Source organism: Aotus nancymaae, unplaced genomic scaffold (assembly GCF_030222135.1).
Source record: "Aotus nancymaae isolate 86718 unplaced genomic scaffold, 86718_ANA_hifiasm-v0.15.2.pri h1tg000032l_0, whole genome shotgun sequence".
NCBI classification, from domain to species: domain Eukaryota; kingdom Metazoa; phylum Chordata; class Mammalia; order Primates; family Aotidae; genus Aotus; species Aotus nancymaae.
The window spans coordinates 12635730-12651611 of NW_026988445.1; the positions used below are offsets into that span (position 1 = coordinate 12635730).

General features: G+C 44.7%; 1 protein-coding gene across 4 annotated transcripts in view; it reads right to left on the bottom strand.

Moving 5' to 3' along the window:
• The window catches only part of LBR (lamin B receptor), a 39796-nt gene that overhangs the window by 21109 nt on the left and 2805 nt on the right, over positions 1–15882 (bottom strand). For 2 of the 4 annotated variants that reach the window (XM_064383551.1, XM_012459771.2), the window contains exons 1-3: positions 7892–7981; positions 3621–3799; positions 1831–2040 (exon numbers count right to left, since the gene is read on the bottom strand). In XM_064383551.1, the coding sequence (XP_064239621.1) occupies positions 1831–2040; positions 3621–3785 (375 nt within the window). In that variant the 5' untranslated portion in view covers positions 3786–3799; positions 7892–7981. Of the gene's footprint in view, positions 1–1830; positions 2041–3620; positions 3800–7891; positions 7982–15882 lie in introns of those variants that run through there. The other 2 variants (XM_012459772.2, XM_064383550.1) reach the window with 2 other exon arrangements.

The following is a 15882-nucleotide window of genomic DNA, read 5'->3' on the forward strand; positions in this document are numbered from 1 at the left end:
AATCTGCAACATATAGCAGACCTAGCAGCTCCACTTGTCAGAATCTAACCTAAGGAAATAAGAAGATATTATATAAAAATACGTGTTTTTGCCGGGCGTGGTGGCTCAAGCCTGTAATCCCAGCACTTTGGGAGGCCGAGGCGGGTGGATCACGAGGTCAAGAGATCGAGACCATCCTGGTCAACATGGTGAAACCCCGTCTCTACTAAAAATACAAAAAATTAGCTGGGCATGGTGGCACGTGCCTGTAATCCCAGCTACTCGGGAGGCTGAGGCAGGAGAATTGCCTGAACCCAGGAGGCGGAGGTTGCGGTGAGCCGAGATCGTGCCATTGCACTCCAGCCTGGGTAACAAGAGCGAAACTCCATCTCAAAAAACAAAACAAAACAAAACAAAAATACGTGTTTTTAATAGTGAAAATATAGAAGAAAAACATTAAATGTCTATCAATGAGTGAGCTGACTTTAATGATTAAGTTACATCTATATAATTTATCGTATATCTATACTATAGAATACAACAAAAATTATGTAGAAAAATATGCCCTGAAAGATTATCCCCAATATTTAAAATCTCTTAAAGCTGACTACAGAATAGTATGTATATAATCTAGTTTTCAAAGATTATTAAACGTCTGCATACATTCTATCCAGAAGAGGTTAACATTAAGTGAATAAATAGCAGATGACTTTTATTCTAATTATTATTACTTAAAATACCTTTTCTTTAGAATACTATCTAAAATACTCTGTATAAGGTCTACAGGCTCCATGCATCCTGATATTTCAAAGCTTACACCTTCATCATCATCTTTGAATAGGTAAAGTAGTCAAGTATAATGATGCTAAGAGTAAGAATGTTTCTATAATACTGGTTTCTCTTATCATTTCATACATGATATGAACTTTCATACACTGTAAAAACTTAGTTCAACCTACAAGTTACATCTATTCCAAATGTGAACACTGCTTTTTTAAAAACTAAAATATTGCCACAGGGCACAGTGGCTCACGCCTGTAATCCCAGCACTTTGGGAGGCCGAGGCGGGTGGATCACCTGAGGTCGGGAGTTCAAGACCAGCCTGCCCAACATGGAGAAACCCCGTCTCTACTAAAAATACAAAATTAGCTGGGCATGGTGGCGCATGCCTGTAATCCCAGCTACTCAGGAGGCTGAGGCAGGAGAACTGCTTGAACCCAGGGGGCGGAGGTTGCAGTGAGCCAAGATTGCACCACTGCACTCCAGCCTGGGCAACAAAAGCGAAATTTCATCTAAAAAAAAATAAAATAAGCCGGGCGCGGTGGCTCACGCCTGTAATCCCTGCACTTTGGGAGGCCGAGGCGGGTGGATCACGAGGTCAAGAGATCGAGACCATCCTGGTCAACACGGTGAAACCCCATCTCTACTAAAAATACAAAAAAAAAATTAGCTGAGCATGGTGGCACGTGCCTGTAATCCCGGCTACTCAGGAGGCTGAGGCAGGAGAATTGCCTGAACCCAGGAGGTGGAGGTTGCGGTGAGCCGAGATCGCGCCATTGCACCCCAGCCTGGGTAACAAGAGCGAAACTCCGTCTCAAAAAAAAAAAAAATAAATAAAATAAAATAAAATAAAATAATATTAAATAGCATTTCTGGTAACTGAAGGACATTCTTTTCCATTGATATTTAAAACTTTCTATTCCAAACACTTGTTTTTGATGAAATTTTTGGAAGTCCTCACCGTAGATTTGATGTTTCACTGTCATTTTAATATTATTAACTGCAAGTAATTTGAGTAAATACATACATAAAGGGCAAGATAAAAGGCTGTATAAGGATAAACACAAGTACCAGAACCAGCGGAGTCAATTTAACTTCCACTTCCCTCCTTGCTTCCTTAATGTCAGCCTGGTGGGAAACAGAAGCAGAAGCAGATCGGTGGGCACCTTTAGGTGGTCGACGACCAGGGGATCGGGAGCGTGACCTTGATCGACTCCCTCGGCGTCTGGAAGGGGAACTGGAAGTTGAGCCACCTTTCCTTTGCCTAAAGGAAGTTAAAGGCTAGAAAGGGGGAAGAAAGCAAAGAGCTTTACCACAAATCATAATACATGCAGACAGACCCAAACTAGAAGAGGATAACAAAGGCAGGAACTGCTACCGTTAACCCTAAAGTCATCACAGGAAATCTTAGGATCTGAGAATGGATCAGATGAAGCCAACAGAAAATGCTTTCACAATGATCCATCTTGCATGAGACAGATACAGCCTTTCCATTCCTGTTCTTTGAAGGTATTTCCATGAAATCAATGTGTCAAAATCGATTAGCTGTACTAATTAACACTGATTAAAACTGAGACAATAAGACAAAAGAAATTAGCATACAGACAAAAAAAATTAGTATCACAGTTTCACTGAACAAAACACATAAGCAGATCTTGAAAATAAAACAGGAGCTTGGATGACTGGGAACTGTTTCACTGTGTCCTTGCCTACTCCAAATCTCCTTCTGTTGCTTCTAGGGATGTAGACAAATTATGCCCCAGGCCAAGTGCCCCACCCCAATTTTTGTGTGGCCTTCCTGCTAAAAATGGCTTTTACATTCTTAAATGATTACAAATAAAATAAAAAGAATAATATTTCCTGATGTGTGAAAATTATCCAAAATTCAAATTTCAGTGTCCATAAAGTTTTATTGGAATACTGCTATGTCTACTCCCTTCCACACTGCCTGGAGCTGCTCCCATAAAGCCTAAAATATTTACTACGGCTTTATTCCTGGTCTAGAGCACTCAAAGTGTCATCCTAGGCTATGGGTCCTAGAAATGCTTGTTACTAATCTGTGCAAGTACCAAAATTAAGAAATAGGTGCATGGAAATGTTAGTAGCATTTTGACAAAGTAATCTCCTATCTATCGAATCTGACAGTAAAACTGTGAGACTTTTATTTTGTATGCCTTTATTTTTCTAGGGATTCATTTTTATGGCATTTTACATAAATGTTTGTATACTATGGATCAGATCTTAAAACCCAGGCCCTCACCAGACAGGCTGAAAAGCCCTGGGCTAGATGCAAATCTAATTAATGTCACTCTCCTGGTTAAATCTTTGGTGTTCAGGATGAAGCCCAAACTCTTGGGCATGGAATATAAAAGTCCCTCCTGCTTAGCCCTCCCCCACCACCCGCTTCCAGCACTTGGCTGACTGTGTGCCCCAGCCCCAGACTTTGGCATACTGCCCTCTCTGCAGAAGCAGCCCCATCATCAACTGAGTTTTTCCTGTTTGTTCTTGGCACTTGGCTCAGGTGTCATTGCCTCTGAAAGCCTCCCCTGAAGCCCAGGGCTCTTCTCTACTCTGGATATACTCAATACCACCCACAGCAAACTCCAGGCACGGAATGTAGTAAACCCAGGGGACCAACAGATGCAAATGTCTGTCTTTCCCAGTAAGTGTGAGCTTCTTGGGAACAAATCACTATGCCTCATTCATACATTCCCAGAGCCAAAAACACTATGTAACCCAAAGCAAGAAAGAGCTCAACCCTCTGCCTCCAAACTGAGCTGAACTGACTATCCTGAGCTTAGAAACCATAGAGTTATTTTCCACTTACTATAAACATACTCTGATAAACCAAAGGAACTTACCTTAATATCATTCTCTTTCAATTCAAGTTCTGTTCCATCTTTATACTTTACAGTGTAAAGCTGGGAGGTGCTGTCGTGGCTCAGAATTTCTACTTCATAATACAGAGAACTCCCAGGCCATCGGCCTCTTACCACTTCACCATCGGCAAATTTCCTACTTGGCATTTTCTAAAATTAGCCTGAATAGTTTTAAAGAAAAAAATTTGAGTCAATATATACACACTTATGTACATCTTTTTCCACAGGCTGATCACTAAAATACAACTTTCCAGAACTGAATGGTCAGGATTTTGGGGACAGAAAGGCTACATTAGATCTCATTTGGAATCAAGAGAGACTTTTATAAAAGATGTTAAATCAAAGATGTACAATTGACATGACTATAACCCACCAACAGGTGGAAAAATAATTCCAAGTCTATAACGAACAGCAAATTTGGGGGTTATTTCACTGAGCTTTCAACTCTTAACGGCTGAAGTACAAATGCATACCAAGTAACTGTCAACCACCCACCTAAGCCAGAGTATACCTTGCCTTCATCCAAGCTCACCTCTCTCAAGCCTACAGCAGACATCTACCCCCAATTATAATATTCTTTTCCTGACTCAAAACATGGCCCACACAGCCCCACAACCCTCCAAGAATCCACAAGCAATCCGCAAGAACTGCCACTTAAGTGAGGCCTGTTTGCCACCCTTTTTGAAGTATCAATTGATAACTGGGTGCTTTCACCTGCCAGATAGTAATGCTGCTCCGTCCGCTCACCAGCAGATTCACATTTCCACACAACAAAACCAGGGCTGCCGACCTTCCCCAGTACCACATGAACTAGCTGGGGCCAAGTCCAAGAGGCAGACAGTAGGACAGATGTGAGCTCTCCCCCAAATCACCTTCATTTAACCAACTAAGTACTTCCTGATGTATTGTCCACGCATATTAAAAGTACATCCCTCACTGGCTCCTGTTAAGAGCTGACGATATAATAAAAGCAACATGCCGGGCGCGGTGGCGTGTGCCTGTAGTCACAGCTACTCGGGAGGCTGAGGTGGGAGGATCGCTTGAGCCCAGGAGTTCTGGGTTGCAGTGCGCTATGCTGATCGGGTGTCCGCACTAAGTTCAGCATCAATATGGTGACCTCCCGAGAGCGGGGGACTACCAGGTTGCCTAAGGAGGGGTGAACGGGTCCAGGTCGGAAACGGAGCAGGTCAAAACTCCCGTGCTGATCAGTAGTGGGATCGCGCCTGTGAATAGCCACTGCACTCCAGCCTGGGCAACATAGCAAGACCCCGTCTCTTTTGTCCCCCTCCCTCATTAATGTAATTGGACAATGTCTTTGAAGTTAAGAAGTTTGCCTCCTTTCAGGTTCATACGTATTCAGAAACTTACTAATGTGTGCATTAAAAGAGGAGCCCTCTTTTTCTCTAAAGGAAAAAAAATAAAATAAAAAAATAAAAGCAACATTTAGGAACCTTGAAGACTCTGGAATTAAGGAGAAAGTTGAATTACCTACCCCAGGGGAGTGGGGGGGGATGGGGGGGAACCTTTCCTAAGCACTACATTTTTTCACTGCTAATCCCGAGGAAAAAACTTAACAAGCTCTACTAGTTTACATAGATGACAGCTAGGTTGGTAGATAAAAGAAAACACAAGTACTAGTAATTAGAGGATGTCAGTCAATTAACACAATAAGTAAGAGAGCCAGTTTTCTTCCCTACACCTACCTGAGATGGCATCACTGGGCTAATGAATGGGTTTGGGCTTGGAGTAGTGGAGAGAAGCCCACAAGTTTTCAGGATAAGTCAGGCCTGGCTGAGTCACCTGAGGGGCATTCAGAAAGCGGGGAGGCAGTGGACACCTCTGCATGAGGAGGGGCACAAAAAGGGAAGGTGACAACATCCAACTTTGCCTATTTCAACATTTAGCTCAGAGCCTCCATGTACAAAGAAAGAGGAAGGAAATGTGCCCTCCTCCTCTCTTCTCTTGAGCCACCTCCTCCTCCCTAGACCCCCCAAAAATCAAACCACTCTTACTAGTACTAGCTCTCCTACCCTGGTCAGCCAGGGTTTAAAGAAGGCAATTATGCCTTCCTACAGGAAGACGCTTACGTTGCAGACAACTCTTTATAAACTTTTGAAACACAAGCCCTTCAGGACGCAGGGGCTACCTGCGGTTTTAAAACACCCTTGAACAATTTCTGCATGTTCTTAAAAACTTATTTACTGGCATCTTACTAGTGCACTATTACACAGGACATACACAGTATCTGTAAAATATAAACACAGACCAGTGCCAAAAAGATTCTTGTTATCAATTAAATACCCTGGGTTAAACAAATTAACGCATATGATGGATATGTTAGGTCTCTAAAGCGTAATTTAAAAAAAAAAAAAAGAATTAAGATTTGCTTGAAAAACAAAATAAACCAGGATTCTTCTTAGAAGACCATTATCTTATACACAAATGTTCCAAAAGATGAAGCCAGCAACATGATGTGCACCCCCACTTTAAACAGATCCACACACAATTGTCAAACGTGAGGAAACAGTGCAATCACATCCTAACATACTCTCCCACGAGTGAAATAGCCAGGGTAGCACACGAAAGCCTCACAACATCTGTGCATGTCACTATGCCCTCACGTACAAGAGTCAAGATACACAGAGGCTTTTCCTACAAGAGACGTTTTAGCCAAGTGTGTTTGTAAAAAAAAATGTTGTTCACTGAACACAATATCCTCATTTCCCAGAAACAGGAAAAAACACGGAGATCCTGAGGCTTTTCTCTATTAAGCTAGATGCCCGCTAACTTCAGAGTCAACTGGCACTGCAATCCTCACACATTTCAGCTCCAGTGGGTTACTATTTATCAACATGACAATTCTCTGCTCTTCTCTGCTCATTAGCGTTACACTGGTCTCTAGCTATCTTTCCTTTACTTCTCCAAATTAATCTAAACGTGGCACTGAGCAAGACGCTCGAATGAAGCTTGACAGCTTCCTTTTCACACCTGAGCCGTCGGTAGGCCTACTAGGCAAAATGCAAACAGGAACCCCGGGCCTTGCTCCGCGCCCTTTGCTTGGTGAAGCAACAGAAAGGCCGCCTTCCTGGCTGTAAAGGCAGAAGCGCCTTCTTCGCTATAAACACCCTTGGGCAGCTCATCATTCTCCTTCTGCTCGTTCTTCTCCCTCTTCCCAGGCAGCCCTGAAAAACTAAACTTATACTGGACTTGTTGCCTAGTCTAAATTAGGATCCCTCTGCTCTTCTCCGTAGCTCCATCCTCTCCTACAGAGTAGTTACTACACTGCGTAACTACAGATCTACACGTGTTTCTGTGCAAGGTCCCCGGGGGCCTGGGTCTACCCTGGCTCTGCCCAAGCACCGCGCCTCGCGCTGCAGGTGTCCACGCGCGGGCCACGGTATCTACCGCGCCCTCCTCCGAACTCCGGCAGGGCCAGGTAACTCGGGGAAAGCGCCTGCAACAAAGCCCTCCGCAAACAAGTGCTCACCAGGCGCCCCGTCAAGCTGCTGGAAATGCTAGGCTGGCCTGTCATTAGGAGAACATTTTTCTGAATCCTCAAAAAGGGGAAAAAGCAGGACCGCTCACACTCGCCTAAATACCAGCTGAGACTGTCCGGGCGAGAGAATTCAAAGCATCGGAGCGAGCAGCCCTGCAGTACGCCTGGAGTCACCAAACTGCGCCGACCAACACCCTCAAAGCCAGTGACAAGCAGCGCGAAATCTAAGCCCACCTCGGCCGCAGCCCCGTCGCAGCCCCGTCCCCGTCCCGCCAGGCCGCCGCGCCCCGCCCGCCTCAAACTGCGGGACGGCGGGGCCGCCCGCTCATCTGTCAGACGGGCGCTCGGAGGGGCCGGGAACCGAGGCAGGGCGGGACAAAGGCGCCCACGAACCCTCCCTGCCGCCGCCGCCGCCGCGCCGCCAACATGGAGGGAAACGTCCGCAGTTTAAAACCCGCAGCTCTATTTCCGCAGCGGGCCCAGCTCGGGCCGGCTCTAGCCTCGTCAGCCGCCTCCCCGACCGCCCGACCGGGCCAGGAGAGGCAAGGGAGCAAGGAGGGGAGGAGGCGAGGAGGGAAGGAAAGCAGGAGGGGAGGAGGCGAGGAGGGGAGGAGGCGAGGGGAAGGCCGCCGCGCCAGGCCCCGCGCCCAGGAACCCCGGCCCTTTCGCGGCGCCCGCTTGGGGCTTCCTTCCCCGGCTCCTTCTCGGAGGCCGCACCGCGGAGAGCTCGGAGCCGGGCGGGGGTGGAAGCGCTCACCTGCGCCAGGCTCCGGCTGGAACACCGACGGCTCAAGGAAAACAGGCGGCGGCAGTCCCCGCGCACGACGCTGCCTGGTCGCGCTCTCGCGCCCCCGCGGTCCCGCAAGCCGGGCGCGCGCCTGCCAGGCCCGGCCCCGCCCCGCTTCGCCCCTCCTTCTCCTCCGACGAGGCCGCCCGGGGCTTCCATTGGCTCCTCGGCCTTTTGAATCGTCCCCGGCGCTGTCGATTGGTCGTGCGCCGTGGCGCGTCTGCCCCGCCCCGGCCCCAGGCGAGACCTGCGAGCTGGGAAAACACAACCTGACGGGTTCGCGCCCGGCGCGACCCTGAGGCTGACTTTTGCCAGCTGCGTTATCACAGACGTCCAGGCGCCCTCGCAGCCCACGGAGCCCGTGCTCTCCCGCCCTTTCCCTCCCAGCGCTCGCTGCAGTGTTTGGGATGCCAGGTGGCTTAGCGAACGAGATTTTCTTTTTAAGCTACAAGGAAAACTAATAAATTCTGAAAGTGTTCACCAAAGATCCGAGCTCGAAAGCGTTTCTTGGTAAAATGCTGTGAGTGCCCTCAGCGTGTTAAAATCCTGCAGAAGTCCCTGGACCAAGCAGCGGCTTCGAAGGCGAGCAGGGGCGCTTTTGTCTCGGAGGCCGCTGAGCCTGCGTAGTAGTGGACCCGGACGGGAGGGGGAGGGAGGGAGAGGGAGGAACGTTCGAGGGCTCCTACGACCCACCGTGTGAGGAGGGGCTCGGTTGTTACCCGAGATGCTGTCGAGATGCAGTAGAAAATCCCCAGCACGGCGGAGCGTGGAACAAGAAGTTCTATGCGTTACACACTCAAACACCACTTTACCTGCAACTTGCAAGCCTGATTTTAATCGAACCCCAAATTGCTGAATCATATCATTGTTGACTTTGAATCTGTTACAGATCCTAAACTTTTTTTTTTTCCTGCTAGTTTCCATTATCTGTTAGTTTATTTCCTTTCTTTGAGGTCGAGAGTTTAAAGCAGTCCATTGAAGTTCCCTATTTTGCAGTGTGGTTTTAATCAAAGTATTTCTTAATACCCTAGCTAGGTATATTTAAGTGAATTACTATTTTGGAAGCACTATCTGTTAAATTGTAGTAATGCAAAGAACTCTTCTACAGCCTAGCTTCAGGTGCACAGTGCTTTCATTTCCTCATAGTCACAACTACAAAACACCCAGGTTTACTTCTTAAAAAAAAAATACATTGAGTTTTCTCAGTCATTCACGTGCAGTGAATGAATTCATCAGAGCCTTTCCTGAGAACAAGTTCTGGCATCAGATTGTTGTCCTTGTCTTCGAATTTGCCTTGGTGGAGATCTGTGCAACGGAAATGCACATTGCACTCCAAAATCAGAAAATCTTTGATTTTTGACAAGCCCCAAAGCCTCAGTTTTCTTAAACCTTGACTTAAGATAATACTAGTCCTACCTCATACAGTTTTTCAGTAATGGACACAGAAATGAAATGAAAGCGTTTATGGGGACCTAAGACAGATCCTATCCCAAATAGCCAAGCAGTGCTACGCTATTTTTTTCTCATATGTTCTACCCAGAATCAAGATTTCATTAGATTTCCCTTGAAGTACACATTTACTGGATGATTTCCACTTGTGAAATAAAAGAAGATTCATTTAAAAAACAAAAAAATACCTGGCCGATCTCGGTGGCCCACACCTGTAATCCCAACACTTTGGGAGGCCAAGGCAGGTGGATCACCTGAGATCAGGAGTTCAAGACCAGCCTGGCCAACATTGTGAAACCCCATCTCTACTAAAAATACAAAAATTAGCCTGGCGTGGTGGCAAGCACTTGTAGTCTCAGCTACTCAGGACATTGAGGCAAGAGAATCGCTTGAACCTGGGAGGTGAAGGTTGCAATGAGCTGAGATCGCACCACTGCAGTCCAGCCTGGGCAAGAAGAGCAAAACTCCGTCTCAAAAAAATAAATTAATTAAATAAATTTTCAAAAATAAAAAAAAAACCGACCAGGCACGGTGGCTCACACCTGTAATCCCAGCCCTTTGGGAGGCCTACGCTGGCGAATCACGAGGTCAAGAGATCAAGACCATCCTGGCCAACATAGTGAAACCCCGTCTCTACTAAAATACAAAAATTAACTGGGTGTAGTGGGGCACGGCTGTAGTCCCAGCTTCTTGGGAGGCTGAGGCAGGAGAATCGCTTGAACCAGGGAGCCAGAGGTTGCAGTGAGCCGAGATCATGCCACTACACTCCAGCCTGGCGACAGAATGAGACTCTGTCTCAGAATAAAAAATTAAACAAATTTTAAAAACATTATCTTAAAAATCAGGTTTATAAAGTCTCATCATAACAAAATGAAGTCAAAACTTGGTAAATTAACTAGAGTCAGTTTAGTTAACATCTTACCTAATAAATTACTAAAGAAAAAAACTGATTCGACACCAGGGAAACTAAACAATAATTTTTGTTCATTTCTACTTCGTGGATTCAAACATGTGATGAAAAATAGATCTATATGTAGGCTGCTTTCTCAACCAAGGAACTGTTGGTGTTTTCTTTTTTAAGACTACTAAAGGCTGTGTAAACTTGGAAGTGGGGAATTTTTAGAAAGTTCTTGGTTCTCAGAAAGATGCTTGTCAATCACAATTAGCAAGTTGTGGGTTTTCAAAAGTCACTTAAAGGTCCACATCTTGGCACCACTGTTGTTAATGAAAGTTTGAGTGTCGAAGTCCCTTTCTCCATTTACATGACAAAAGCAAAGCAAAACCCTTCAGTACTGCCACTAAAGCCAACCAAAAACACACAAGGGGCCACAAAGCCTTTATAAATGAAATACAGGAACCCCCAGTGGAATGCATTCCAATGTGGCAATTATTTGGCTGTGGTCCCCAGAGGATCTTGGCTCTCAGGATTGAAACATCTCTTTTAGGAAAGAGGACTAGGTAAAATTGCACATGGCATGAGATCTAGTTGGATTCCTTTGGTACTGTTACATAAGGAACAAACTTCTGTATGCTGCAAACTACAGAAAACCTTTATTCATAAAGTAGAGGTACCTCAAAAGCTGATAAAAACATATTTCTACTGATGATGTTTGATATGGTTTCTATTCACACAGAAATGGAGTTCACAATTAACATGATGCATTAATTATGTCCATCTCAATAGCGATTTTAAAATTTTCCTTTCGAACCTCTACATACTATATGCATATTTGCATATAGGTGACTATTTGTTGAATTAATTGATTGATTTGGTGATCGACTGATTGATTAGGTGGAGAGAATAAGAGAGAGAATTCTAAGATTGTTCCATCACTCTGTACAAGGAGAAATTAGTGACCAGATCAGCCTGGCTGGGGTGGAGTAACAGCTCATAATAGGAAAAAACTGTGAGAATGTTAATATCATTCAATGTAGCAAAAGATCTTCCTGCTTTAACTAAACGGCACAGAATGACTGTGAAAATGACACTGGGCCAGGAATGCAGTGTCTGAAGCTCCAGTGCTGGCACTCAGCCCTTATCTAGCAAGTTCTCTAGGTCCTGATTTCCTCAACTGTAAAATGGGGATTAAAAAGTACCCATTGTGGCCAGGCATGGTGGCTCATGCCTGTAATCCCAGCACTTTGGGAGGCCAAGGTGTGCAGATTACTTTAGGTCAGGAGTTTGGCCAGACTGGCTAACATGGTGAAACCCTGTCTCTACTAAAAATACAAAAATTAGCGGGGCGTGGTGGCATGAGCCTGTAATCCCAGCTACTCTGGAGACTGAGGCAAGAGAATTGCCTGAACCTGGGAGTCAGAGATTGCAGTGAGCCCAGATCCCGCCACTGCACTCCAGCCTAGATGACAAGAGTGAAACTCTCTCTCAAAAAAAAAAAGTGTGCCCATTCTGCACAAGGTACACTAGGTAATCGTGAGAATTAAACGCAATATACGTTAGAAGGTATATCAAGCAATCATAACACTTAGTATAATCATTTTATTTCAAGTTCATTAAGTCACCATTTTTAGTCAATTATGAATAGATGAGTGTCTTCAATAGATGTATCAATAATTTTTAATGCATTTGTTTTTTCTCTAATCACCTAAATCCTTCGAATCATCCTATAGTGCACATATAAAATAAAAGACGTATCTTCAGTTTTTTCATCCATGCTATTCTAACTGAAAAGTCTAACCTACTGGATTAATCTTAAAACTTAAAGGTCCTTGGATTGTTCAGGAAGTGATTATTATTCACAGTTACTTTAATGTTTGCTAACTAATAACTGTTCTTTAAAAATAGCCTAAAATGTGTGGGGAGTCCTGAAATACGTATCCGCAGGAAAAAAATCAAACTTAGTAACATGACACAGACAAGGCCTTCAAAAACTTGCTCTAATTGATTTCTGGCAGGCTCAGCACCCTTTTCTCTTTCCTACACCTGCCTTCTCTTTCCCAACCCCTCCACCCTCAGTTCTACTAAATTCCTGATGGGTCCTCAGACAAGCTTTTTCCTCTCTTGTTGCTTGGAATGCCTTCCCCTTCTTTTGAGAGTGACCTGTTCTTGCTCATCCCCAGCAAAAGTTCTAGGGCAGTCCCCACTTACATCTGCCACTGTGTTCCCATGTTCCTGGCATCCACACTCCTGGAAGGCAGAAAGTGTATTTAATTTCTCCTTGTGTCTCTCCTCGTTACATAAATGAATGCGTTAATCATGAAACTGTGTCGTATGTTTTCTCCTAAAGGTCAGGAGGTAGTAAACTCTCTTGTTCTAGTTACCGAGCTGCCGAAAGGCCCAACTGAGGCAAGAAGCGATAAAGCCTCTGCTGGCACTGACTGTTCCCACCGGCTGGAGGGGTGCAGAAGCCTGCCTTCAGTGTCTCTCTTGCTGTCTGCCGCAGGCTCAAAGCCCCATGGCGGGGACTCTGCTGTGCTTGAATACCCTTCTCTCCACCTGAGTTGCCACTATCTCTCTTAATTCAGATATGTAACTAAATGTTTTTTTAAAAAAAAAAACCTACAGGGAACACAGGTGCATGGCTTGTTTGGACATGGTTGCTAAAACTGCCAGTCCCGGGGGGCAGCTTTCTTCCCCACCTCCCACCCAAAGTCTACGCTCAGAGGCAGACAGGGGGCTCAATTATGGAACAGAAACCATCTAGGTAATATGTGATTACCATGTTGCTTCCCTTCTGGACGAGGTAAGTCTCAGCCCATTAGTGTTAATGTTTATTTAGCAATTGCTCCCACTCTATCAACAAAACTACACCCTACCCTTTAGGAAAAGTGTGTAGCAGCCGCAGTTGGCATCAGAGCGGCGGAGGAGAAGGATAGGGAAGGGGACTCAGTTCTAATGAGGCCCTGTTGTGTGTCACTTACCAGTCCTTACCTTATTTATGGCTCAAATCAACTCAACGAAATAGGCATCACCCCCTCTTTCAGGATAAGGAAACTGAGACTCAGAGAGGTCAGCAAACTTGCACTAGGGCACACCCACCAAATAAGGGCTGGAGCAGAAATTCTAACCCAGGTCTATGGATTCCAAAGCATATGTTATTTCCACCCTCCAAACCCATTAGGGTCCCCAAGCAGCCTCTTAGTTCCCTTAGCCATTGACTTCTGGTTGCCACACACAATTCATATTACATGATTTCACTGTCATTGTCAGCTGGAGACATCCCAGACTAATGAGAAACACAGCTCACGGACAATTTGTCTACATTTCTGGGGCAAAGAACACCCATCCCTGCTCTCCCTAATCACACCATGCCTGTGACCTTGACCTTGTCTCTCACCCTTTGATTCTTTCTTCCATGGCTGGTCTATTTTAATTCTGATACCTATTCTGGATTCTGTAGAACTGTCTGTATGGCTTCCTTTCCAGGGACTGTCTTAGAATATTCGCTTGTAGGCCGGGCACATTTGCTCATTGCCTGTAATCCCAGCACTTTGGGAGGCCGAGGTCGGTGGATCACGAGGTCAGGAGTTCAAGACCAGCCTGGCCAACATGGTGAAAACCTGTCTCTACTGAAAATACAAAAAATTAGCCAGGCATGGTGGTGGGCACCTGTAATCCCAGCTACTCGGGACACTGAGGCAGAGAATTGCTTGAACTAGGGAGGCGGAGGTTGCAGTGAGCTGAGATCGCACCACTGCACTCCAGGCTGGGCAACAAAGTGAGACTCCACCTCAAAAAAAAAAGAGAGAATATTTGCTTGTAGGTGTTATATCAAGGGCAGGATCACTGTAATCTTTGTAGTACACTTAATACAGTACCCAATGCGATTAAATCTGTTTAAATCACGTTTGAAGGAGATAAAATATAAAATATTTGAGATGAATATTTAAAAACAAATTTGCATAGCTGTTTTAAATTTTTTCATTTTACTTGAGCAAGAGCATCCTAACTGATGGTACAACATAAAACCTATTTGGAGCACAGTAGTTCGTATATTGAATCATTTTAGTCATAACACGCACCTACATAAATGACTAAAAATATATATCAATATTATATCCTTTTAAACAGATGACATCTAATTGCAACATAGATTTATTTGAAAGTTGCACAGAGTTGGCTTGATAGTTACTCAACAACTCTAAGTATTAATTGGCATGAGTATTTCAGCAGAAAAAAACTACATATTCATACTAACTTGCAGAAGATATTTTGCTTGCTTACTTTAGATACAAGAGGCTAGGATCCCAGAAATTTCACTGCTATAGCAAAGCAAGTCATGTTACTCTGAATTGGCAGTTCCCAGTCCTTCTCCAGGGTAAGTCATATTGCCAAATACAATGTCATTTTTAGATCTACTTTAATCTTATTTGACTATACTGGTAAGGTTTTTATATATTTAGTCTTATGGTTTGAATGCTTGTCTTTGCCAAAATTCATTTGAAATTTAGTTGGCACTGTAACAGTGTTGAGAGGTGGGACTTTTAAGAGGCGATTGGGCCATGAGGGCTCCACCCTGATGGGTGCCATTACTGCCATTATAAAAGGGCAATTCGGCCCCCTTTTATCTCTTGGCCCTTCTACCTTCTGCCCTTGGAGTGACACAGCAAGAAGGCCCTCACAAGATACAGGCACCTAGATACTGAACCTCCCAGCCTCCAGAACTGTGAGCCAGTATAGTGCTGTTCATTATAGATTACCTGGTCAGTGTTATTCTGTTATTCAAAAATGTCATTTCTGCAAATATATAGTTTCTCCCCTTTTAAAAAAAGTTCTACTTATTTTTTTCTATTTTATTTTTTCTGATGTTCTGTGTGTTCATCTTCCTGGTCCTATAGAGAACGCCTATTGCTCCATAAATCAAGGCCAGGTCTCCCATCCTGACCAGAATAATGATGCCCAGTTCTCACATCTCCTTTGCTAGGCCTGCTAGAAAAGGGCTCCTCCCCCTGGCCAAGGCAGGCTACTCACATCCCCTTGTGTTCATTTTTAAAAAGAAGTGCCATATCTTTAAACACACTTGGGCCGTCCTTATGCCTCTGGATAATGCATGAGCTTGTGGAAAAATTCTGCAGCACTGCTCATGAATTTAACAGGATATTGCTCCCTTCTTAATGTTTTCAAATCATAAAGTCAGATTAGGGAGTCCCATTCATAATTAGTCTTCTTTATTACATTCTAAAGGACAACATAAATTCCTGTCAGTTACTTTGAAAATACTTTGCTCATTAATAACCTACTTAACCCAACAATAAATATTACTGACAAAAATTCTCTCCTTGACCAAACTCCAGCCAGGCTCCTCTTAGCCCTCTTCTCAACTAAGCGCCATCCTTGGTCTATAAAGACTTGATCAGGCTGGGGGTGATGGCTCACGCTTGTAATCCCAAAACTTTGGGAAGCCAAGGCAGGCAGATCACCTGAGGTCAGGAGTTCGAGACCAGCCTGGCCAACATGGCAAAACCCTGTCTCTACTAAAAATACAAAAATTAGCTGGGCATGGTGGCACGCACCTGTAGTCCCAGCTATTCAGGAGGCTGAGGCAGAAAATCTT